This window comes from Lynx canadensis, chromosome F2 (genome assembly GCF_007474595.2).
Source record: "Lynx canadensis isolate LIC74 chromosome F2, mLynCan4.pri.v2, whole genome shotgun sequence".
NCBI classification, from domain to species: Eukaryota; Metazoa; Chordata; class Mammalia; order Carnivora; family Felidae; genus Lynx; species Lynx canadensis.
This window is the reverse complement of record NC_044320.2, coordinates 70,853,098-70,880,579: the sequence shown is the minus strand read 5'-3', so window position 1 is coordinate 70,880,579 and position 27,482 is coordinate 70,853,098. Positions and strand designations below refer to the sequence as shown.

General features: G+C 41.1%; 1 protein-coding gene across 1 annotated transcript in view; it reads left to right on the top strand.

The window, feature by feature from the left end:
- The window catches only part of CLVS1 (clavesin 1), a 171,938-nt gene that overhangs the window by 10,688 nt on the left and 133,768 nt on the right, over nucleotides 1-27,482 (top strand). The window contains exon 2 of the mRNA XM_030303731.1: nucleotides 1,227-1,854. Coding sequence (XP_030159591.1) covers nucleotides 1,400-1,854 — 455 coding nt within the window. The 5' untranslated portion in view covers nucleotides 1,227-1,399. The remainder of the gene's footprint in view (nucleotides 1-1,226; nucleotides 1,855-27,482) is intronic.

Sequence of the window (27,482 nt, the reverse complement as noted above, 5' to 3'; positions counted from 1 at the left end):
CACAATATAAAACAGAAATGTGTGAGTTGACTGTCTCCCTTAAGAACTAACTGGTCATTCTAAATTAAGCAGAAGAATAATTTTGTCTTTTACATTATTTTGTATGATAAAGCATTACCAATAATAACTAAGTTGGGAATAAATATTCTTCCTCTGATTGCAGATACTGTCGACCTAGGGAAGCTAGGAAAAAAATATGCCTTCAAGTTCATTTACACCTAGTATGTCTTCTGATTTTTAGAACTTCCAGATCATACCAAACAAATATCTGAAGGCATTAAAATATGAATTTATATTTAAAATGAGGAAGATGTAAATAATATAGATGTCCTTCTGTATACCGTTTAGGTGTAGACATCTTAAGAGATACGTATGAGGAGATTAAAACAATCATCATAAGTAAAATAATATCTCCGAACAACAGGAAAGTTATGTAAATGGGAGGATTTTTAAGCCTGTGTGGATATTGGGTCAGCAGGAAAGCAATCAGGAGTTTCAAATCCCTTTGCCTTTCCTACAGAAGACTAACAAAGGCAAATAATAAAGCCGCTTGTAAGACACGTGAGCATCCTTTCTCATTGCTGTTGAATTTGGTTATTGAAGGTCAGGCTTCCAGCCAAGAGGCTGCCCCCCTCCCCCTCCCCCCAGCTGTTGTCAGCTCAGTTTTGAGTAATTAGGTACCTGTGGGGTTAGGATAGAGTGACCTTTAACAGTCCCTTTTTATTGTTAAGATGCAAATAACTGCCTTTGAAAAAGGTGGGGGAGGGGGCATTTCTGTGAAAGGTACTTCTCTTTGAGAAAAGAGGCTAATGGGGAGGCTAATAAATTGTACAGCAGCCCTAATTTCTCTGCCACATCGAGGCCTGTGAACAGCCCCATAAAGCATGCTGTAACAGAGAAGGATCTTTCTTCTTAGTGTTTCTTAAAGTACTTAATAAAAGAGCGATCTATTACTAATCGGACCATACACTATTATGGTAACTAGTCAGTGTGACTAGAAAGTTCCAAATATTTGCATATTATGCATTCAGGAGGTCAACAATAAAATTATCCCAATTACACCATTTTAACGATAATTTAGCCTTTATTCTTTGGATACCTAATCTAATCAAACCCACAGCACAATACCGCCTTTTTTTTTTTTTTTATCTAAGTTCCAATTAATTTGCCCAGATTTTCTTTGTATCATCACTGTTTTGTCTCTCTTGTGTGCATTTGTTTTGCAGTAAGAAATGGTCTCGTTTTTGCCTCCTTTCTGGATGGCCACCACCACATAGGACCTGAATGTCCTACTGCTTTCTAAGAACAGAAAGAAGGCCTTCGGTTTGTCTGTTTCAGTGGCAGCTTGGTAGCAGAAAAACTGTTGAATGGGCCCCGATTTCAGCAGACCATCGGGTGAATGGGACCAGTCTCCCTTCTTCCAAAATATCAGCAATTAAGCACTTGGAAAGGAGATTTGGCCAAGATGACCCATTTACAGGCCGGACTCAGTCCAGAGACTATAGAGAAAGCTCGCCTGGAACTGAATGAAAACCCAGATGTTTTACATCAGGATATCCAGCAAGTCAGGGACATGATCATCACCAGGCCTGACATTGGATTTTTGCGTACAGATGATGCCTTCATCCTGAGATTTCTCCGAGCCAGGAAGTTTCACCAAGCAGATGCCTTTAGACTCCTGGCCCAGTACTTTCAGTACCGCCAGCTACACCTGGACATGTTCAAAAACTTCAAGGCTGATGATCCTGGCATTAAGAGGGCTCTCATCGATGGGTTCCCTGGAGTGCTGGAAAGCCGAGATCACTACGGCAGGAAGATTCTTCTGCTGTTTGCGGCCAATTGGGACCAGAGTAGGTAAATGTAGATAGTGTCTTTCCTTGGTTTTTCCTTTTTATAAGCATACGTACTGCATGTTTAGGGTCGTATGGCTTTCATTTAAAAAAAAAATGAAAAAAAATGTGTGACTAATGAGCTTTTCTTTAAAAAAAATATGTATATATAGTTTCCCCTCCCCGACCCCAAAGGAAGTTTTAAGGCCACGGGATTACTGTCATCAAATGCAATTCCAGATTCACAGCAGTGTTTTGGAACAATAGAATCGTAGTGTTAGAATGGCAAGACGCCTTAGAAATCATTATTATGTTCATCAGAGTGGGTCATTTATTTTAATAAAATTGAAAGCTGGTCTTCTAGAAGAACCATATATTCTGCCTTTAGTGTTCTCATCTTTAACAGCAAAAACAACAAAAATGGATTCAGTAGATGGCTTTAAATCAAGTGTTTTCATCACGTAAATAATTTCTTGGATCCTCTCCATGACTTTAATATCCTGTATTTCTTCGGAGTGCCAGACCTCTCTACCCAAGTGCATCTCTCCCTGAAAATCCTGTAAAGAGCCGCAAACTCAGCATGGCTCAAATCGAACACACCATCTTTCCCACTAGACCTGCTTTTCCAGCCTTCCAGTCTCCCCACCCAGAAATCCGGGTGTCGTCCGTGACTGCTTCTTGCCTTTGCTCCTCGCATCCGATTAATTGCCAAGGCCCACGCCTTTCTTCTCAAAAGTCTCAAATCTCATCACTTCTCTTTGCTCCCCTTGTCACTGCCTTGGTTTAGGTTCTCTTCATTTGTCCCTTGAATTTCTGCAACAGACTTGTCACGGGCACCCCTGCCTCAGATCTAATCTTTCTCGAGCCATTCTAGTCCATACTGTAGCTGGAGTGACCCTTCCAAAATTCTGTGATGTCGCTCTGCTGATGAAAATTCTTCCATGACCTGCGAAGCCTTCAAGGTAAAGTCAGGTCCTTTGCAATCCATCTTGTACATCTCCTGTCTCCTGCTGTACTTCATCCTCTGGCCTTAGTGTTCTCTGGTCCAGCTGGAAGGAAGTATAAGCCTTGCTTTGAATGGCTGAGGTTTTTCCATGCCTCCAAGCCTTTGGACTTGCCTCGACAAGCACCTAAAGGAGAGAACCACCACTTCTTATCCCAGTTCCAACCACCCTGGACCCAATCTGCCCTACCATTTATACTCATCTTCCTGCTTCTTCACTCTATAGTCTTCATCTACTGCCACCCCAACCCTTTTTAGTTAAGTGCCCTTCTTTTGTTCATATTTCCATTAACCTATTTGCAAGAGGAGTGTAAGAACCACTGTTAGTACAGCTATTATTTTGGAATACTTACCTCATACTCTGTTAAGCATTTATGTATATTGTCTCATTTAACCCAATGAGAACTTTTCACAAAAGGTATTATTATTATCCCTAGTTCACATTTGGTGACACAAGACTTTGAGAAATTAAGTAGCTCGCTCAATGTCACAGAACTAGTGAAATATGGAGTGTGAGTGGACCCCCCAGCAGTCTGACTGGAGAACGAGTTGTCTCAACCCGGCGTTACTACAATCGTGTGTTTACTTGTATACCCTTTCTTACCTCTCCACCCAAGTCTGCAAGTTCCATGAGGTCAGGAAACTGCCTGTTTCGTGTCTTTCATATCTTTTTGGCACAGGGCACACTATCCAACAAATGTTGAATGAGAAAGAATGCATGTATCACTCTCCAAAAATTCACCTGTGGCTTTAGTTTTCACAGAGGTATAATCGTTGAAATTTTTATGGTAGCTGGGGAGACGCAGGTTTGACTTTCAAAATAAACCAAATAATTCCTCCCCAGTATAATTAAAAGGAATTTGTAGGGTGGCCCTTTATTACTTCCTATCATTCCTCCTCCTCTTAAAAATGATAATATTGTAAACTAAGTGATCACTGGCTATTTCCTGGTTGATAAATTGTGATAGCACAACTTAATCCTGAAAAGGTATTTCAGGGTCTTAACTCTATGAGTCTAGAGTTTGGTCAGCTCTGCATCTGGGCGAGAATGCCTCTCCACGTTTCTGCTCTGTTAACACAAGGTCCCTGCCAGAAAAGAGTCCACTGTGCAATCCAGTGTCCTTCAGTGTGCAAGCATACGAACAGCTAACTCCCATCTGCCATCAGAGAATTCCTTCTGAGACACACAAACCATCAACACAGGGCATCCGTCTTATATCAGAGAAAACAGCCATCCTTTTGAGAATGGCATGTTAACATGTTGAATTTTGGAACAGGACAATTTTGATGATTCTGGAGAATAATCGTGCTGGCTTCATTTGTTCTTAGTTGTTGTAAGTATTCTAGAACTTCCATCTGTCTAGATGCTAAGTAGTGATTTATCCATAAAAATACATCAGAGCAAAATATCTTATTTTGTGTTAGCATTCGGCCCATGTATATCACAAAATGTGTTAAGAAATAATAACAAATAATAATAGTAAAAAGAAAGGAGTCTCCAAGAGAATAATCCAAATGTTTATGACTACAATAACCTTGAACAAGTTACTTCACTTCTCTGTTCCTCAGTTTCCTCAAGTGTAAAATAAGAAGCTCAAGTTAGGTAATCCCTGAGACACCTTCAGCTCTAATGGCTCATGAACGTGGAGTTCATTCAGCCTGATCCTATGGATGGATGGATAGGGATTTTAAAATTCACTTTATAGCTTCCTAATTCACTAGGCTTTTTGAAGTAACCTCTCTCTCTTTTTTCCCTCCCACCCTCACCCCTAGCCTACAAAGGCTGAGTCTACTTGAGACGATTTTTTTTTTCCAAACTATACAATACCATTTGTTCCAAATATTTTGGTTTCAACAGGAAGGTAAATGATCAGGCTATCCCAGTGACAACCAAAGATCATTAGAAACAAACAAACCTCAGTTGGAACCCGGCAAGTGACATGTGCTTTATTGGTTATATGACCTGGGACAAACAACCTCTCTGAGACTGTTTTCTCATCTGTAAGGTGGGGATGTCTAGCTAATGATATAGTTGGGACGACCAAATGAAAGATGCACTTAAGGAACACAGCTCGTTGTTTGGCACATGGTAAGCACTCAACAAATGTGAGCTTCTGCTATTATTGTTAATATTATCAAACATCCCACTACAAAAAGAACGGAGCACAGAGAGTAGATAAATAAAGATAGAGACAGGAGTACAACACTCGAAAATGAAAGTGGGCCGGTGGGTGCGGTCTGCCTGTATGGCCATCCTAAGTATTTCTTTGTTTTCTCCCCGGACACATTCCCTGTCACACAGACCCAGATTAAATGAGGCCCAAAAGGCCCGGAAGGGTTGGCACAGCTTTGCAAAATGATTACTTCACTCTCATTGGGCCCCTAAGATGACTGGGAAGTGATTTGAATATCTCCTGTGAAAGGTTTGCTGAGATTAAGATGGTTATTAATGTTTATTAAAACCGTGTAAATCTCATTCATCTAAACCCAGATGCCACGAACAAAAGCGCAGAAAGGTGACCGGTAGGAAGCGCTGTCCTCCAGAGGCGGGGCTCCCCGGGCCTGGGTGAGGGTGCCAGCTGGAGTGCGGGGGCGCTGGGCTCCTGGAACACACACTGGCCTCCTCCAAAAATCAGGCCTCAGCAGAGAGCTTTGTGGTTTCTGTATTTTCTGAGGCTACCAGGCTGAAGTGAGATGAATTAGATGAAATCAGCACTCACATATTTATTCATAAAATGAAGCTGGCCCTTTCTGGGTCATCAGAGGTCACCTTTCAGCCCACCTGCTTGGTAAGTAATGGAGACCTGGGGGGGCACCACTGCTCAATGAGCCTTTTGATCTGTCTCACCTAGGCTCTGTTTCCCCCTTAAGATCTGATAAAAAAGAAATCCATTTCTTGTTTCTTTCTGGGCTGCATACTTGTACCTGGTCATACAGCCTGATTTGCCCGTGAATGCCCTTCCTACAGAGGGAAATGTGATCGTAAAGGAGCATGTCTGGATTTTACTCAGCTACAAAGGAGTTAAGTTTGGTCAAGTTATTTTACTTTCTGGAGTCTCCATTCATCAAGTGGAAATGGGTATAATATCTGGCATGTGGAGCTGTTGCAAGGATTAACCCCAATTGCCCTGCTTGATGGTGTCCAAGATGCGGAATAGAACAGTGATTAAATGCACTCAGAAACTCCGAAGCCAGACAGCTGGCTTCAGATCCCAACTGTCTCCTAATCAGCCATGTGATTCTGAGCAAGTTGCTTAATTTCTTATTACACTGTTTCTCACCTATAAAGTGGGGCTGATGATGATCATAGATTAACATTAGTTGGTGTTCCACAAATGGCAGTTGTTTCTTAAGAAAAAAAGAAAAATTCCAGTCCAGCAAATATCTAGGCTACTGGGTCACAAGATCTACTTTCCAAATCCAAATAGCAGGATTTGAACCATTACCAACTTTCCTCCACCTGGAAAGGTATAAAGGATGCAGTTGAGTCCCCAAGCCACCATGCTCCAAAGTGCTTTGGGGAAGCTCAGTCATGACTGGGAGGCTCTGAGAAATGACCTGGTCTTAGTGCCCCTCCCTATTGTTGTTTATTACATTCTCAGGCTATGAGAAAGATATTTGGGAAGGAAGGTCCAGATAATAAAAGCCCCATGATAAACTACCATAATATCCATGTGTAAACCAGCTGGTCTCCAGGGAAAAACAATTGGAAACGCAATGCCAATCCTAATATATAAATGACACTTGACCTTCTTTTGTCAGTGTATTGTTTATTTCTCAAAATTAAGAACACTCAAAAATCTGCAAACAGGTTGAAAATTAGTTGGTCCTTTCAGGAAGCTGGGGCACCTGAAGGAAGAGCTAAGTTAGGGTAATTGAGTAGAGCAAAAAGGGGGCTAATGGACCATTTCATTACTACCTTCATGCTTATAGAGTTATTGTAAGAAGGCAATGAATCTTGTAGACTGTCTTTCCCCACCGTACATAACAAGGGCTGAAGGTTTGGATCAAAGCACAACCAACTGGATGGAAGATTAGGGAATCTGAGCTGAGACTTCAGACCCAGGGCCAGCATGAGGGTGAGGGATGGGGCCATTTGCCTGGGGTGTAAAATTTAAGGGGGGCACTAAAGCACTCAGTGATCAAAATAAATAATTTTGTCATAAAATATTTTTATAGTTCTAATTTTTAATTAATTAATTAATTTATTTATTTAGAGAAAAAGAGAGCATGAGCTGGGGAGGGGCAGAAGGAGAGGGAGAGAAAATGTTAAGCAGGCTCCATTCCAGCACGGAGCCCAGCGCAGGGCTTGATCTCACTGCTGTGAGATCATGACCTGAGCAGAAATCAACAGTTGGACGCTTAACTGACTAAGCCACCCAGGTGCCCCTGTCAGAAAATATTTTAAAATCAAAATTAATGCCAAAAAATCCATGATGAACAAAATGTCAAAATTTAAAAGAAGGCAGGATAAGATCATTAATTTTTCCTTGTGCCTCAGGCTCCCGATATGTCTTGGCAAAGCACTGCTCAGGCCAATCAGATTTCACAAGAGAAAAGCCTTAAGTTGGCTCCTAGTCAATTGTATTACAGCACATAATACTGAATATCTGTATACTATACAGCTGCACAGAACCTTATGATTCCCAAGCGTTTCCGTGTATGTTTTCTGATTTAATGCTCATTAACCATTTGGGGAGTTTTAGTACCACTAAGGGACAGATGACAAGAGATTGGAGGAGGAGAAGATCCTTTCTAACCAAGGAACTGAATGATTCATCAATGGAAAAACTTAGACTCAAAGCTTGTAATTCCAAGCTCCAGAGACATCTGGAGCCAATTGTTCAGCCCCTGAGTGACTAGTTATTCCAAAACATGCACGGAGCTTCTGAAAGTCTGTAAGTGGATTTCCTGGAGGTGGCTACATGTGTAGATGAGTGCAGTGAGTCACAGTGGACAGGATCAGCAGGTTAGTGGCAGTGATTCTCGAAAGGAGCACAACGGCCATTCAGAGCTGCTCAGTTCTTAACGCATAGGGCTGTCGAGCATTGTGGAATGTTTTGTATCCCCTCTCCCAGGCACTGTGGCAACTGAAAAGGTCACCTTCGTGTTTCTAAAGCCCTTAGGGGAGCTGGTGTCCACTTTGAGAACCCCTGATGGAGAGTGTCTAGAAATGTCCTAACACCAATGTCAATAACTACCATTTGTTAAGCACCTTTATGCCAAGTTATTATTTATACCAAGTTATACAGTAAGTATATGTGTGTGTATATATATATATGTGTGTGTGTGTGTGTATATATATATATATATATACTTATGTGTGTGTATATATATATATATATATATATACACATTTTTTTCCCTAATCCTTTCCACAGACCCACAAGGATCTATATGGTGTATAGATAATATATAACAGAGACAGAATTCTTCCCTGTTTTGTCTGAACATAAAGGCTGTGCTTTTCTGCTAAGCCTTAGCTGTGGCCTCATTTCTACTCTGACCTCAAAAGTTTCCAGAGCCTCTTACAATCAAAATCTGAATCACTCGTATGTTATTAAGTGTTACTCGTATGTTACTACAGTGTGGCTCCAGGGCCCAAATTCAAGGTGTTTCACAACTTCTCCTCAGTTCCCTCTTCTAGCCAAGAGACACTGGGAGGTTCAGGGTAAACAATAAAGCCATTCCTTGTGCATGCGTTCTAATGGGGCTCCAAAGGTGAGGAACGTGCTTTAGAGGCTGGGAGCACCAGAAGTTGAGATGATTCTGGAGGCTCAATGTCAAGGGCCTGCCTAGTCCCTAATATGAGGGAAAGGAAGTGGAGAAGGACTTACCACTTCAGATTGAGCAAATACAAAAGCAGTTGGGGTGCTGACCAATAGACAAGAGTTGTCATTCTTCCATGGGATGAATCCAAGGCTCGTTCATTCCTTCATGTACTCGGTAAACATCCTGAACTACTGCAGTGGTCCAGCCCTGTGCGGGTTCCTGAGGGCCCACAGGAAGCACTCCTGTTCTGAGCTTCCGCTCCCAGAATGGCTCCTCACACCAGTTTCCCCTGAGTCCCTCTAAGCATTAAATGACAGGAAGATGAATGTTAGTAAGGTGCTTGACCTTCTCGCCTTCCCAAGTCTGAAAGCAAGGACGCTGTCATATTTACTTTATCATGTAGAAAACAACCTGGCATCTGTCTGTTCTTAGGGACAGGTGCTTTTCCACTCACTGTTTTGTTCTGGGAAGGTGTTCAGCTGCTCCTCGTCCCCTCATGCCAGGCAGTAATTTATTTGATGGATATGCTGGAGATAGAAGCTCCTTCAAACGTCACTGCTTATTGCTGACCTGTGGCAACCTCCAAAGGGCTGACGTGGCAAATGTCCTACAGCTCTGTGGTGTGATTTGGCAGTGGGAGATGAACAGTAAGTAGGTTCTTTCTTCTGATTAAAACCCTGAGGCAGTAGGAGGGATATAACTCTTCAAACTATAAATAAGCCAGTTGATTGAGGTTCACCTTTAGCTTTTGGAAGAGCATAAAAGAGCTTTTTATAAGTAGCAGGGGGTCTACGCCTCTTTCAGTTTGACTGTGCTCAGTATAAGAACTTGTGGCACAAAAGGGGACAAATTTCTAATGTATCCATGCCGAGTATTGGTGAGGTGAGAGGAGATGGGGCAGGCCAAGTGGGTTTTATGTTTCTCACCAGGGCCAGGAAGTCACCCTCCTCCCCAGATCCCAAAGCCTCTTGAGAGCAGCTCAAGAAAAATATTCACTGTCTGTTCTTCCTACAGTTACATTCCTGGAATTGCTCTGGTTGTGATCAGCTTTTGAATTGTTATGAGCTTGGAAATGAGCAAAAATGAACAGAGGGGAGTTATTACAGCCACAAAATCAAACTTGCTTACCAAGTGTTTACCATGTGGTAGACAGTCGTGCTGTTACATAGGCACTATTAATATCCATATTTTGCAGATGATGAAATTAAGGATCAGCGAGGTTAGGTAACCTATCCCAGGTCACACAGCTTAGGTGGTAAGTGGCGAAAACAAGCAGGATCTCAAACCTCATTCATTTGCCATACTTGGGGGCCACTAAGTCAGACATTCGGGGGGCGGTTCCAAGTGAGGTCTCAGTAGGCAAGCAAGCTAACACCAGTCACTTCAAGGTCTCAGAGAACTTGAAAAGGATGGCATAGCTCAATAGGCAAATCCTGTTGCCACAGATTCCAATCTCACAAAATCTAGGCAAATTAAGTGTTGAAAATCTTATCCACTAATTATTTAGCCCTAATTATTTGACAATGGTAACAGTGATAACAACTTTGATTATCTTTTTTTTTTTTTTTAATTCCAGCTCCCCAAAGGAATCTGGTTATTCCTTGGAATATGTTACCAAAAGAGGTGTCAATATGAGCCTGACTTAAGATAGTGATTGAGGCCCTCCCCATACCTTGCATTAAAACAACTGTCCACATGGACTTTCAGTTGGCTCACAGAACCCCAGCTCTGCAGCCTGCTAGTGACCCTGGCGCCATATGTAATTCTTCTAACGCGTAGTTTCCTCTTTGTCTGGTAATGATCATATGTACTTTGCAGGGCTCTGAGGATTAAGTAAGTTGCTAGAGCAGTAAGGGGTCTGGCACATAGGGAGCCATTTATTTCCTTTCTTAACTGTAATCCAAGTGGTTTTTCCACTTTTATCTCTCTATCTAATCCAGAGTCTAAAATGCCCAAGATATGATTCCTTATTCTGTTAAAAGCTGTTATAAAATAGACTGTATCTCTGTTATGTGCTCCTAAAAAGCTGGTGATTGATGAGAGGATGGAGTTGGGAGAGTTTATGTTGCTTCCTCGCCCTGCTGGACGAGTATATGGCTTGTCATGTGGGTCAGCCAAACGGTTCTTCAAATACTTCTTTTAAATCCCCTTCGTCCTCCACAAAACTCCTTATCAGACATTCTCCAGCATTTCCATGACCATTCCACTTGGTCCAGGGCTCAGCTGCTTTCTGCCCGCAGTCTCCATCCCCTTTCGATTGCGTTCAGGCCCTTGGAAGCTTGCCTGTTAGAAGCCATCTCCCACGGGGCTTGAACAGGGTCTTTGTTCTGAGATAACGTAGCAGCGTATGCCCCTGCCTAACTGGGTGGCTGGCCCTCCGAGACATGGCAGATGTCTTATGGCTCCCGCAACATGTTACAAAAGCAGGGCAGTTTTGCAGTGAGAAGGGGCTACAGGGACCAGGAAAGCAAGCTTTTATTGACAGCATATCTTTCCAGGCCAGCCGTTCTTCCCAAACTCACACTTAAAAGCCCAGGAGTTTCAAAGACACGACCCTCATTACCTTGTAGATAAAAAACTGTCCTCCAATGGCTAGAAATCTAAGGGCCTAAGAATAACTTCCTGCTCCTCACCGCATGGCCTGGATAAAGCAGCCAGCACCGTGAGCTTGCTCTCAATTACTTGACTTGAAATCATGCTGCTATGGGGGCATGCCCTGCGTCTGTTCTTGTAAAGGCCAGTGTCAGTAAAGGAGGGCACGGAGAAAGGGCAAGTTTTAAGCATGATGTTGCCTCTATGCTGTGTTCACTGTTGATTTTCTCATGAGCATAGCTGACTTCTTGAAAGAGTATATCGCAAGAGATGGGACCTTTTCCTGTACAACGCGAAGCTCTTCTGGGTGACTAACTGCTTTCCCCAGTTCTCAATAAACCAGGAAGCATCTTCTGATCCCTTTTACAAGGAGGATACTGTAGAAGGAAGCCCCTTGGCATCTGCCCAGACTTCAACCCCCCAATCCCTGAGCCCCGAAACTCAGCTCTTTAGGAAGCCACCAGCTCTCCTGCCCTTTAAATATGGTTCCTACATAATCGCTTCTGAGCGGTGATATACAGATCCTTAAGCAGCTGCTGGAATGATTAAATGCCTGCGCTTCCCTGAGGTTGTAAATCAGGCTCAGAAGCCATTTATTGTGAGTGTACTATAAAGCAGTAGAAGTTATTGCTACTATACTGCAAAATGTAACATTGGACAGGAAAATAAAGAGAGGGTAAATTTTGTTGTGAAGGCTTTAAAGTGATGTGTTGTTTTTTCTTTGCACATTCTCTTTCTGTTCCTCGTCATTTTTCTCTTCTCCTTGCCTCTAATTCTTCCCTATCTCCAGTTGTCCCTGTTGGATTAATTTCAAATATGGCACTCCCACAGATAGCACCCAGTGCCTTTCTGGAACAGACAATGTTCATATTAGTAACGCTCCCAGGCTTCGAGCACCTCCTTATGCTGCACTATTAATTTAATCCTCACAACAATTTATGAAGGAGATATTATTATTCTTATTTTAAAAATATTTTTTTATGTTTATTTATTTGTGTGTGTGTGTGTGTGTGTGTGTGTGAGAGAGAGAGAGAGAGAGAGAGAGAGAGAGAGAGAGAATCTGAAGCAGGCTTCAGGCTCTGAGCTGTCAGCACAGAGCCGAACGCAGAGCTTGAACTCTCAAACCATGAGATCATGACCTGAGCTGAAGTCGGGCGCGTAACCGACTGAGCCACCCAGGCACCCCAATTATTCTTATTTTAAATAGAAGGTATTTAATCTTCAAAGATTACAAGGCTGGCTAATGGTTCAATCCCAAATATTTCTCTTTCCCCTTCTTCATGATGCCTGATTATATTTGGGGTCTGCTCTTGGGGAATGTGTCACTGAATCTCTGCTCACAATTTGTTGTAAAATCCCTGCTTGGAGTCTTTAATGGCTCCTTAATAAAGTTGATTCAGTCCCTTCGCCACACATTGTGCCAAACAAAACCTTAAGAATTTGGCATCACTTTCCATATCCAAAGAATATCCTCTGCTTGAGTCAAACGGATCTCCCTACCCTCCCCTCCTCCTCCCAGGTTCAGCCCAGCCCTTCCCAACCTTTGCTTATGTACTTCCTCCTACTCAGTCTCTATTCCTCTAATGAGGGGAGCATGGGCCCTCCAGGAGCACAGAGAAGAGGCATTGCAGAGGCATTATCTGAGTCGAGGGAGAAGTAAGATTAAACAGGTCGAAGGAAGGGAACTTGAGGGAGGCTGTTTGAGACAAAAAGAACACACTCTGCAGGGATCCAGGGTGAGAGTCTGCCCCACTGGGAGAGCTTCAGATGGTTGCATTGAGCATAGAATGTAAGGGTTCACATGAGGAGAAATGAGGCTGAGGAGGTAGGCTGAGGCCAGGAATTATCCTTGCTTGCCGTAAGGAACTTGGGCTTTAAGTTTAAGAACAAACCAAGTCCTACTCATCTTTCAAAGCTCATATTCATGCTAAGAAGCTTTGTCCCTGGCTGGGGCAGCACTGATCTTTCCTTTGTTCTTCCCTGAATGCCTGTCACACTAATCTTTGCTGCACACTTTTTCATGCTTTGGGGAAGCTCCTGGAGGCACAATGCTGGTTTTTTGTTTTTTGGGTTTTTTTTTTGTTTTTTTGTTTTTTGGTTTTATTTTTTTCCTTTTTTGTAGCCATAGGTAGAGAGTAGGGCTCAATGGAGTCCCCTCAACTGACTTTTGGGGAGAAATTTGGAACAATGGAAAGCCCAGACACAGAGGTTCTTTCTAGACTCTTCCCAATGACAATAATCTTGTTGAGGGACTGGAGTTGGGTGCAGCTGAGCTTGAGAAGGAGGGAGGAAAAGACTCGGGTGCTCTGTCTACCCCTTGCCCAGGGATTCTCAGCATGACATAAGGGAGACTGAGTGTTTTAGAAGCATCAGGAGCAACCCAGGCCCAGAATCGGAGCCAATATTGTGGATTCCACAGTGGCTCCATCCACTGTGTGACTTGAGCTCAGGTACCAACTGTCTAATAATGACGTGGAGTACACGACGACCATCATTTTCTCTCATCTCTCAAATTCTATATTCTATCTGTGTCATCGTGCATAAGACAAAATTAAGAAAATACTTTACATATGGAAACCTTCACTGTCCAGGGCGCTACCTTCTGTATAGAGGTCAGGGAGCGGAACCTGATTCCCTGCCTCCTTCTCAGTGAACGACTCTTTATTTCTACTCAGGGTCTCCTCATGCTAACGGGTTTGTGTGGAGTTTGTTCATCACTCATTTTCTCCTGAGTTTCTGATGAGTTAATCCATCCTATAATTTTATAGCATGCATATTAATTAGTGAATTGCACCACCATGGGTGGAACATTTCAGTCTGCTATTACTCATCTCCCAGAATAATACTGCAATGCCTCATTTACCTTATATCTTTGCAAGGGAAGAGGGTATCCCAGTGACGTTAAGTCTTCAAATAGTTGAGGGCTGCTTTTTAAGGGCCAATTTTAAAGTTTTATTTTATTCAGTTCTGGCTAAAAAAACCAACCAACCAACCTTAGAATGCATTGTATACTCCCTATCTTGTTAAATATAACTTAACACTTCATGACAAACGGTAACTACGAGGCATATGGATTATTGTACGCTGGGCTAGGAAATAGCTAGCAGAATGGGGATTCTGGATGCATACGGGCTTTGCCTTCCTGTTACATGGCCCATTGTGCCATGCTCTTTTTTTTTTTTTTTTGGTACTTCTTTCTCCTCTTAGCTCTTTGCTGATTACTATTAGTAGGCTTACTCTCCTAAGTTTCTGTGGGCTTGGAAGCTAGAAAACTGAGCTTGTTGAATTATATGCTTTGGGTGAGGATCTATGGGGAGTCCCAAGGAATCAGGCAAATGAGCTGTAGCAGGGCATGAATTTTATAACATCTCATTTGTGTGCTCAGAAATACAGTTCTGCCTAATGCACCAGCAGGCAGGGCATGAAGCATCTTCCATTGCAGCATCTCTCTGGAACTGTGCAAAATTGAAAACCTGAGCAATTTTTCTTCCAAGGTTTCTCTAACCTTGGATTCACATACAACATGCCTCCCTGACTTATGTATCCTTCTTCTCTATAATACTTCCCTCAGCCTAACAGGAAAGGACCTATATCTTCATTTATACTTGTACTAAGGCCCATTTTTACCAAAGTGGGCACTATCCTTTGTATTTGCTTTCTTCTTTAGCCTTTGTATTTTCATTTTTCGACTTTTCTCGCTATTAAATATAAGACTTTGTCTCTCATCAAGAAGATAGTGGGAAAAATAAAGTAGCTTATCTTTCTGCTTATATCTTGTTATATGCCTTGTCTTCTCTCCATACCTACTCTAAGCCGGTGGTGATCCACAAAGCACTGTCATGGAGCCCATACCCTTCAGCCCCTCATCTGAGCTACTATTCTCTTCTTATATGTCATAAGACCCTGGCCCCCTCACCATGGCCATAATTTTTATATGGATATATTTGAATCTCTACTGTTTTTGTCCCTTAAGTACCCAGTCACCCAGGTGTAGGGACAGGGGTAGGGACATTGGCAATGATCATCAGGTCAAAAACACCTTAGTCAGGGATAGAAACGTGGGAGATGCTTTCTTTCTTGTTCTTTGCAGTGGGCTAGGTAGGTAAAGCTGCTGATAAGTGAAGCACCTTAACTCGGGTCACTCTTAAGAGGGCAGGGGCTTTGGGTCTACAACTGGCTACTGGGAATATGTGAATGGCCTGAAATTTTAGACACATGTATTTGGTGGAGAAGGGACCCAGCTTCCACCAGATTCTCAAGAGGTTCACAACCCGAGGAAGTTTAAGGACCACCACATTAAATTATCCTTCTACTAGTTTAGCTGTGAATACAATTCCATGATATACTGGGGAGGCAAACATCCTACTAGGATAGTATCATAGAATGGTTGTCAAATGGGTTGATGGCTCTATCTTTTACATGAAGGGTTGTGTGATTATAAGAGTCAGCTTTCTTATTGAAGAAAACCATGAAAATGGAGGAAGTGTTGGGACATTAAAAATTATTCATAATCCCTCCACTTAGCTACTGCCATTTACATTGAAAATTGAAGTATATTTTGCATGCAGACACACACATGGTTGGGCTTATACTGTGCATAACTTTATATATCTACATGGGACAGCACAGTGGTAAAGAGCTCAAGCACTATGGCCAGATTATCTGGGTATGAGTCAGAGCTCTCCCACTTCCTACCTGCTCGAGCCTGGTCAAATTAAACACTCTGTGCCTCAGTTTCCTCACCTATTAAATGATGATAATAATAGTCTCAACCTCCAAGTGTAATAATGAGAATTAAAGGAGTTAATATAAGCAAAAACTCAGAAAAATGACTGACCCATACTTAGCACTCAGTAGATGTCAACTACTTTTTATTATTCTGCTTTTTTTTTTTTCACTTAAGTTTATTTCGTGGTTACTTTATTAGTTTACTAAATCTGCATTGGGCACAAAATAATGACTGAATAGTTTAACACTCAATGAATGACTCAATTAATGCCATTTAGATCTTTCAATTTCAATTTTTGGCAAGTATAAATAACAGTATAATGAATATCTCTCTATATAAATATTTTTCCACATCTTTACTTTCTTTCCCTTAGGATAAATTCCAGGAAGTTGAATTAATAAACAATGAACACTTTTATGGCTCTTGGTACATACAGTTAAATTGCTTTCTAGAAACCATGTTCAAGTCTCCACCCATCAGCTGTCCATGAGAACCCCACATCCCCTTGCCTCACAGTGCAATGCCTTGTTAGCCCACTATCGCTGAGCAATGCTTTATGTTGGATCTAATCAAGTTTTAGTGTTTCATGCTTTTCCTCATTTTTGCCCTTTGGGTTTGGAAGTTATCTGTTTCTATTATGTTACACATTATTTTCTAAATTTTACTATGGACGTTTTACTAGTAGATTTTGCTAAAAAGTCCAAAGTCAGTCAATCTCTCCGTTTCTCACTCAGAATAAGAGAAGAAAGAACAATTTCTTTCTGAACTTCTCCATTTTTAAAACCACTGCTGTTTATTGTTTCGGTCCTCCCATGTATTCAACCGCATTGTTATTGTCACTGTTATTACTTGTAATTAATACCTATTGAAATCTACCAAACGGTTTTAACAATTTCTTTATTCACTTTTGAATCTTACACCCTGTTTTTCTTTGTGAATTGTTTCCTTCTTGCTGAAGCGAGGGGACTGTGGCTAGTAAACTTTCTTAATAACCTTTGTATGTTTGAAATGTTATTTCTTCGTTATTCTCCAATAATAATTTAGCTGGGCATATAGCTCTAGATTAAAAATTATTTTCCCTCAACACTTTGAAGGTATTAATTAATTGCATTCTGATTGTTTTAAAAAAAAGTGTGTTGTCAGTCTAATTGACATTCCTTCACAGGTCATCTGTTTTTCCTTTCTGATGGCTTTAACATTTCTCTTGGTCTATGATGTTCTACAGTTGTGTCTAGGTGTTTTTATCTGTATATTTTTTTAATGATTATTTATTTTTGAGAGAGAGAGAGAGATGCAGAGGGAGAGGGAGACAGAAATCCCGAGTGTGCTCTGCACTGATGGTGGGGCTTGAACCCACGAATGGTGAGACTATGACATGAGCCCAAACTGAGAGTCAGGCATTTAATCGACTTAGCCACCCAGGCACCCCTTATCTGCATATTTTTAAATCCTGCTTGGGATTTGATATATATATTTTTTATTTCACTCATTTTATTCATTCTTTCAATAAATCTTTGTGTTTTTTTTAATTTTTTTTAACGTTTATTTATTTTTGAGACAGAGAGAGACAGAGCATGAATGGGGGAGGGTCAGAGAGAGGGAGACACAGAATCTGAAACAGGCCCCAGGCTCTGAACTGTCAGCACAGAGCCCAACGCGGGGCTCGAACTCATGGACCGCGAGATCATGACCTGAGCCGAAGTCGGACGGTTAACCGTCTGAGCCACCCAGGCGCCCCCAATAAATCCTTGTTTTTGAGAGGGCTGATGTTTTCTAGATGCCAGGGACACAGAATTGAACAAAGTGCCTACTTTCAGGGAACTTACAGAGAAGCTTATAGTCTTACCTTCAGATTTTCAATCTTACAACTCATAAATTTATTTTTGTTTCTTTTTAAATTCTTTTTTTAATTTGCTTATGTATACATGGTGAAAAGATTCCCACAAGCGAGTTTATTAACACATCCGTCACCTCAAGTATTTTCCCTTGTTTTGGTGAGAACACTTAAGTTCTGCTCTCTTAGCAAATTTCAGTTATGCAGCACAGTGTTATTAGCTATAGTCACCATGTTATATATTAGATTCTTAGATCTTAGTCATCTTGTAGCTGAAAGTTTACACCCTTTACCTACCTTTCCCTATTTGCCCTAACTCCCAGCTCCTGGCAACCACCATTCTACTGTCTGTTTCTATGAGTTTGATTTTGTTTTTGTTTTTGTTTTTGTTTTTCAGATTGCACATAGAAGTGATACCATGCAGTATTTGTCTTTCTCTGACTGGCTTATTTCACTTAGCATAAAGCCCTCCTGGTTCATTCATGTTGTCACAAATGCCAGAATTTCCTTTTTTTTAAAAAGCTGAATAGGGGCGCCTGGGTGGCGCAGTCGGTTAAGCGTCCGACTTCAGCCAGGTCACGATCTCGCGGTCCGTGAGTTCGAGCCCCGCGTCGGGCTCTGGGCTGATGGCTCGGAGCCTGGAGCCTGTTTCCGATTCTGTGTCTCCCTCTCTCTCTGCCCCTCCCCCGTTCATGCTCTGTCTCTCTCTGTCCCAAAAATAAATAAACGTTGAAAAAAAAAATTTAAAAAGCTGAATAATATCTAAATCTACCTATCTATATTTATCTATCATCTATCTATCTATCTATCTATCATCTATCTATCTAATCTATATATCACATTATCTGTATCCATTCATCTGTTGATGGACACTTAGGTTGTTTCCAACCTTGGCTGTTGTGAATAATGATACAGTGAAATGGAAGCACAGATACCTCTTTAGGATAATGATTTCATTTCTTTTGGACATATACCCGGAAGTGGGCTGGAACATATGGTGGTCCTATTTTTAATCTGCTATGGAATCTCCATACTGTTTTCCATAGTGGCTGCACCCATTTACATTCCCAACAGTCCACAGGGTTCCCTTTTTTCCACGTTGTCAACAGCATTTGTTATATCGTTTCTTTTGATAATAGACATCTTAACAAGTCTGTTGAAATAGCTCATCATGATTTTTGTTTACATTTCCCTGCTGATTAGTGATATTGAGCGTCTTTGTGTACCTGTTGGTTATTTGCATATCTTCTTTGGAAAAATATCTATTCAAGTTCTTTGCCCATTTTAATTGGATTATTTGTTTTTGTTTTCTTCTATTGAATTGTATGAGTTCCTTGTATATTTTTGGATAACAGTCCCTTGTTGTGTATGTGGTTTGCAAATATTTTCTTTCATTTTGTAGGTTGCCTTTACATTTTGTTGGTGGTTTCCTTTGCTATGCAGAAGCCTTTTAGATTTATGTCATCCCCCTGTTGTGTTTGCTTTTTTGCCCTGCTTTAGTGTCAGATCCCCCAAACATTGTTGAAACCATTGTCAAGAAGCTTACCTATCTTTTCTTCTAGAGTTTTACATCTTCAAGTCTTATGTTCAAGCTTTTAATCCATTTTGGGATGATTTTTGTCTGCAGCATAAGTAAGATAGGGGTCCATTTTCACCCTTTTGCATGTAGCTGTCCAATTTTCCCAGCACCATTTACTGAAAAGAAGTCCTTTCCCTATTGTAAATTTTTAGTACGTTGTCTAAGATTAATTTTTAGTAATATAAGCATGAATGTGTTCCTGGGTTCTCTATTTTGCCCCACTGATGCAAGTATCTGTTTTTGATTGCCATACCTTTGTAGTTTGAAATCAGGAATTATGATTCCTCCAGGTTTGTTCTTCTTTCTCAAGATCGCTTTGGCTCTTCATAGTCTTTTGTAGTTTCATATAAATTTTAGGATTGTTTTCTCTATTTCTATAGAAAATGTCATTGGAATTTCATAGGGATTTCAATGAATCTGTATATTGCTTTGTGTAGTGTGGATGTTTTAACAATATTGATTACACTAATCCATGAATATAGACTATCTTTCCAATTATTCAAGTCTTCTTTAATTTTTTTCATCAGTGTTTCATAGTTTTCAGTTACAAATATTTTACCTCCATAGTTAAACTTATTCCTAAATATTTTATTCTTTTTGATACTATTGTAAATGGGATTGTTTTCTTAATTTCTCTTTCTGATAGTTTGTTGGCGTGTAGAAATGCAACTGGGTTTTGTATTCTGCAAATTTACTGAATTTATTTATTAGTTCTAACATTTTTTTTGGTGGAGTTTTCAATATATATAATATCATATCATCTGAAAACAGAGACTGCCCTCCCCCTGCCCACCCCCCATGAACTGATAAAGTCCCATTCTCTGTTATACTCAAAGATAAGCAGGTAGAATTTCCTTTATTCCTGTTACAGTTGAGATTCTCCACTTCCCAGCTGTTTGTTTTATGCAGGGAGACATTTCTAGTTTTAGTCTTAAGGCCTCATCATCATCATGGAAGCATTAAAACCCTAGCCCCTGAGAGACAGATCTGGTTAGTTGCTTCGTAAGGCTTCAACCACTCATCCCTTTGATGATTCCTGATTCATTTGGGACCCTTGGAGATTTCCCTTTCTTACTTTTGATTTCAGCTATGAGTTAACATTTTAAAATTATACTTCTCCCACATTGCTGTCTGGTTAGGAGAGGTTTGCTGCTTTCTGGCAGCAACCTATTCTACCACGTTAAGCAGAATTTTTAATGTATAATAATAATAATAATAATAAATATAATAAACAACAATAATATATTTGTATATTTATCTAATATTTATTCACCTTACTTAAGTTTTGAATCTCTTGGGTCTCAAGCATATTCTAAAAGGATTGATAAATGTATTCTCTATTTTATCAACCACTTTCATATCTTTATTTTTACTTAGGTATTCTGTCATAAATTGATAGCAGTGGGTCAAATTCTTCCAATGTATTTTTTTTAATCAGTCTCTCTATAGATTTGCTTCCTATAAGTACTATGTTATTCACTGTATCTTCAGCATTGATTATAGCTTTTATCCATATAAAATAATGCTCTTTTTTTAAAAAATTATTTTTACTTATCAGATATTAAAATGCTTTTCTATAGCTCTTCCTTTGTGTGATCTGCTCTGCCTTTGGCTACCTCAGTTGTTTTTCTATGTTACTTTGTTTCAGCCATGGTTCTTTTTTTTTTTTTAATGTTTATTTATTTTTGAGAGAGAGAGAGAGAGAGAGCATGTCCGTGTGAGCCAGGGAGGGACAGAAAGATGGGGGGACAAAGGGCCTGAAGCTGATTCCATGCTGATAGCAGACAGCCCTATGCTGGCTCAAACCCATGTTATGAGATGGTGACTTGAGCCAAAGTCAGTGCTTAGCCGACTGAGCCACCCAGGTGCTCCTCAGCTGTGTTTCTTATAAGTTATTATTGTGGTGTTGTTACTATTATGGTGTTGCTACTGTTTAATGCTTTTTATTTTTGCTGTTTATTTGTGTTTGTTTCTGGTTTGTTCATTTTTGCTGTATAAAATTTATTTTTATTTGCATTTTGGGGCAATAATTTAGAAGATAAGCATTGTGCTTTTGATTTTAATAACGGTTAACGTAGAGTTTTTCAAAGATAATGCTAGCCCTGTATTAAATTAACTCTTACAGTAAATAATGAATTTGTTATTTTAAAAAGTATCTGTTATAGAAGATAAGATACCGAATACTGTTTGCCTTTACTCTCCACCATTCTAATCCTAGTGTTTTTTTTCCCCATAACTCTGTAGTTACGGATGCCATCATTTGGCTTCTATTATCTTACAAATAAAAGTGATCATTTAATTCACTTAAAAGTACCTTTTAGTAATCAATTTTATAACCATTTAAAACACATTTAAAACGAACATTTAAATTCATCTCTGCATCTTACGCATTTTTCTGCTCAATGCCTGTCCCACCAAGATTGCTCCGTTATGGACTTGTTTTTATATTTGCTCCATTGTTCTGGTGTAGATTTTTCAATGGCTTATTCAGCAAGACTGCCTTGGATAGTAGACTTCTGCGTGCTCAAGTAGCCAAGGACATGCTTTTGTTGTTTTCACATGTGAGGGACAGCCCGACTGGGCATAGGCTCAGAGGCCTCATTCTATTAGCTTGCCTTCTAGCACTTTGACTTAGGTAGTCTGACAACCTAATTTTGCTGTGGATTTTTTTTTTTTTGCTGGGTGACTTAGTTTTTTTCTTTCAGATTTCTGGAAGAGTCTCTCCTATTCTCTCTTTTCCTCTTTCTCCTTTCAGATACTGAAAAATTCCTCCATGTTATGCTTAGGAGCAGTTCTTATCATGACGTTTTGTTTTCTTGGAACATACCGTGTGCTATAAATTTTCTAGCTAGCATATTTCTTTGTCTTATGAAACATTCCCCATATCGCTACGGTTGCTTATCCTGCTGCTGTTTCTTATTAAGCAGTCGTGTTGTGTCCATGCAATTCCTTTTACCAAAGTGACCGCTTTCATAGCAACTTCTTAAAGTTTCACAGATACAATATTCTCTGGGATTGTTTTTTAATGGATAAATGAGAAATTTAAAAATATTTTCTCTTGTTTTAAAGAGGGAAATATTTCTGACAGTTTCTCTCCTTTCCTATTCTCAGCAAAGGCTAGCCTGACCATCCAGTTCAGCATTGTTATCCCTCCCCAACCCTTGAGACCAGATTCCCCTGTTTCTGTTCAATTTTCCTTTGTCCGTACACTTATCACTTTCTATTTTCTAGTTTGTTTCATATATCTTTTAATTGTTGTCCTTCTTTCAATCCTCCTCCAGCTTCATTAGAATATAAACTCTTAGAGTGAGAATAGGGATCTTTTTATATTTTGTTCTCTGGTGTATCCCAAGCACCTAAAACAGTCCCTGGCACATACTAGGTCTTATTAAATATGTATTTAATGAATGATCAAATTCTTCAGTGTACCTAAATATCTGGTGATTCTTTTTTCTGCTTGCTCATATTTCTAGAAACAGATATGTTCTTCTCTAATATTCATTTAAAGTCATGGCCAACTGAAATGCAGTAGATCCCTTTGGAGCCTCATGTGGATCCTTGAAAGAGCTTTCAACAAAAACAAGAAATGCACATTTACTGTAAATTTGCATCCGCATTTCAAGGACCGTCAGCCTGAAGTGGGGGGTGAGAGATGGAGTGATCAGTATCAGAGGGTCCTATCTCTCTCCTGCAGAGCATCTCTGTGTGTCTGATGTCAGTGCCTAGGAGCAAGTTTGCTTAAGGAATACGTTTTAGGGACTCCCAATGCCACTGGTGGTACCAAATTCTGCCAGCCTGCCCAAAGAGGAATTTACTCAACTTGTCTTATCAAATAGCAAACATAAAGTAAACTAGTTATTGACTGAAATACAAAGTAGAGTAGCTCTTATTTTCTCCTGGAAACAGAGGAAAGGGCTATTGAGAAGTCAGAATAATTGTTCCCATCTTCCCTGGCCCACTCCTGTTCCTTTGGGAAGCACTACTCTTCTCAGCTCAATAAATCAGCAAAGGAAATTAGGGAGCCTCTTTTCCAAGAAAACCTCGAAGATTTCTGTTTACGCTTCTCCTAAACTAAAATATTCTTCAAGATTCAGTTCAAAAATTATCTTTTCAATAGATACCCATCCTTCCAAACAAAATTGAGTCTCCCATACTTTGAACTCCCAAATTTTATTTTTTCAAGTTTTTATTTTAATCACTCTGTGCTTGGGGCACTCTGTGCTTGTGGCTCAGTCGGTTGGGCGTCCGACTTTGGCTCAGGTCATGATCTCACGGTTTGTGGGTTCGAGGCACCGCATCGGGCTCTGTGCTGACATTTCAGAGCCTGGAGCCTGCTGCAGATTCTGTGTCTCCTCCTCTCTCTGCCCCTCCCATGCTCATGCCTTGTCTCTCTCTATCAAAAAATGAATAAACGTAAAAAAAAAATTAATCACCCTGTGCTCATCATGACACGTGCACTCCTTAATTTCCATCACCTATTTCACCATCCCCCTACCTACCTCCCCTCTGGTAACCATCAGTTTGTTCTCTATAGTTAAGAGTCTGTTTCTTCGTTTGTTTCTCTTTCTATTGTTCCCTTTGCTTGCTTGTTTTGTTTCTTTAAATTCCACATATGAGTGAAATCATACTTGTCTTTCTCGGACTGACTTACTCCACTTAGCATTATATTCTCTATCTCCATCCACGTCATTGCAAATGGCAAGATTCCATTCTTTTTTATGGCTGAATCGTATTCCAAAGTATCTATATACCACATCTTCTTTATCCATTCATCAATTGATGGACATTCTGGCTGCTTCCATAATTTGACCACGATAAATAATGCTGCTATAAACATAAGGGTGCGTATATCCCTTTGAATTAGTGTTTTTGTATTTTGGGGGTAAGTACCCAGGAGTGTGATTACTGGATCATAAGGTAGTTCTGTCTTTAACTTTTTGAGGAAATTCCATACTGTTTTCCAGAGTGGCTGTACCAGTCTGCATTCCCACCAACAATGCACGAGGGTCCTTTTTCACCACATCCTTGCCAACACCTGTTTGAACATTCAGATTTTAGTATTGCATCTCTTATAATACCTAGCACAATCATTCTTACATGCATCCTTAATTAAGATGCATTTGGAAGGGAGGCACATCCAAAGTGCACATTCCAAGTGCACATCTCCTCTTTTCTAATATTTTATAAGCACTGAAAGAACAGGAATGAATGTTCAGCTCTCTTTTGCCACATAAAATTTAGTGGCTTAAGAGACAATTTATTATTTTTTACAGTTCTGTGCACCAAATGGGTGCTTATTCCTGTTTTTTTCTGCCCACTCATAAGGTAGCATTTAATGGAGGGAGGATGGTGTCATTGGGCACTGGGCTCAGCTGGAGTAGGTGGGATGGTTAGGCTTCTCTTTCGTCCTTGGTTTCTCCAAGACATGGTGTTCTCAGAGCAGTTCTTCCAGAGGGGAAGTGCAGAAGCTACAAAGTCCGTTGGAGCTGAGGCTTCCACAGTGTCACTTCCACCACATCCTACTGAAGTATCAAAGCAACTCACGGGCTAGACCAAACCCAAGAGATGAGGAAGTTTCTTTTATTTTTTTGAAGTTTATTTATTTATCTTGAGAGAGAGAGTGAGGGAGGGCAGAGGAGGGGCAAAGAGGGAGGGAAAGAGAGAATCCCAAGCTGTCTCCATGCTTTCAGCCCGAGGCGGGGCCCCATCTCGGGAACTATGAGATCAAGACCTGAGCAGAAATCAAGGGTCAAACTGACTGAGCCACCCAGGGACCCCCCCCCCCCCAACCAAGAGATGAGGAAGTTGACTCCGCCTATTTATGGAAGGAAGGGTAAAGTGAGGTTGCACGGGGATATGCAGGCTGGAAGAAATTGTTGAGGCTTTGAATGTTTGCAAAGTTGTGTCATCTGGCCAAAATAATTTGCCTCCCTTCCAAATGCAGATATACTCACACCCTCCCCTAAAAGTCCCACTTCAATTTTCAGCATCGAACTCTGAGGCCATGATCCCATGGTTTTCATCAAATCCAGACATGAGACAAGGCTTCTCTGGTGCTGTGCCTTGGGAGGAGCAGCTCTTGATCTGGACATCTATGAATTAAATGTCAAGTAATCTGCCCCAATACAACCCACATACCACGGCATGAATAACTGCAATATGCTCACCTATTCAAGAGCGGGAAGAACATGGGGAAGACAAGCACATCGCAGTCACTGGCACAGAGCAGTTTTGAAATCTGGCTGCGTCATCTTAACAGTTCCCTCTACTTCAGGGATAGAGAATGTTCCTTAATTAGAGCTTGTTTCTGCTCCTTTGAAGTGTTTTCCTGGTTTATTATTCTCCTAGACTCTTAGCTGTGCCCTGTGGGCTGTTGGTTCTCGCCTCTGAAGCATCTTTCCTTTTCCTTAAGACATGACCAATGTTTGCTGCTGAGTAGTTTTCTGAGCCTACTTCTTTTGGCTGAGCATTGGAGAGACCAAGAATAGGAAATAGTTGTATTTTCCGTATGACATGTTCTGGGCCTTTTACCTCTCCCCTGAGTTTTGCTTGCTGAGTTGAGTTCATCTGTCCTTTGACATAATTTATCATACATAGCCGAAGTGTGCCAATTGACACTCGGAACCTACTGCCCTAGCTACAAGTTCCTTAGGTACGTTTTCTGTGCTCTGCCTTACCTCAGAAAACGTCTTACGAATGTTCCATCCCTCCATAACACGAATTGCCATCCCCCAGCCTTTAATAGCAATTCCTTTCTGCTCTCCGAGCCTTTACTAACAGCCTTTTCACTGCCTTTCAGTCTTCACCTGCAACCTAGAACTAAAACCAGTGCCACATTGTGATATTGCGATTTATAAGAAGGAATATATATTTGGTCTTTGTCCGCGTGTCTGGCACAGAGCTTTCAAAACCCTTGGAATTTCCTAAATGATGAGCGCATAAGGGTGTCTTTGTTATGTTAATGAGGTGACTTTTGGACCATGCCTAAAGGTGGGGGCTGGTTGCCAGGAGCACCATCCCTGGGAGTAGAAAGTTAGAACTTCCAGTCCCACCCTCCTGACTTCAGGGAAGAAGTGTTAGTTTGAAACTTGGAGGGCTTCCTGGGTGAAATCTGAAACCAGCAGGATATGCAGAGGGCAGAGAGAGACCACTACAGATTGGTAGGTGGCAAGTTTCAAAAACTAGGAAACTTACACAGGAGGCTTGTCCTGGGTGGCCACAGGATGAGTAGATCTCCGTACCTGCCTGCCACACCTTAAGAGTTTATAGAGAGGTTTTAACTTGATTTGATCATGTATACCATTTAGATGGTCTCAACACCGCATCAATATCTCAAGGCTGTGTCCTTGGGGCAGCTTCTGGGAGCCAAGACGGCAAGCAAAATGTACATTCCAAGGATGGGGAGGAGGTGAGGATCCTCTGATCACATGGGTCCAGCTCAAGGGTCATCTGGCAGTCATGTCCTCTGGATGATCTTTCCGAAGAGGGAGAGGGACTGGAAGTCAAATCAATCACCAAATGTCAGTGATTTAATCAACCGTGCCTATGTAATGAAGCTTCCATAAAAATCCAAAAGGAAGGGGTTTGGAGAGCTTCCTGGTTGGTGAACATGTGGACGTTTGGGGAGAGGGACATCCTCCAAGAGAGCATGGAAGCTCCATGCCTTGCCCCCATACCTCACCCGGGGCATCTCTTCCATGCGGCTGTGCCTCTGTTGTATCTTCCTATACTAAACCAGTTATCCAGTAACTAAAGTGTTTCTCTGCATTCTGCGAGCTGCTGTAGCAAATTAATCCATTCCAAGGAGAGAGTCACTGGAACCCCCAACCTATAAGCTGGTTACTCAAAAGCACAGATGCCAGCTGGGCTTGGGACTGGCATCTGAAGGGCAAGGGCGGGCAGTCCTGGGAAACTGAGCTCTTCCCCCATGGGATCTGCCACCAGCTCCAGGTAGACAGTGTTGAACTGAGTTGAATTCTAGGACACCGGGCTTGTGGCGGAGAATTGCTTGATGGTGAGGACCTCTCCAGCCCTTGTGACACGAGCTGGAACAGGATGCAGAAGCTTACATGTTTCCAGTGTTTGTTACAGCAGAGCTCCACTTCCAGGTATCGATTTGGGTCTGCCATCTATTATCTGGTAGG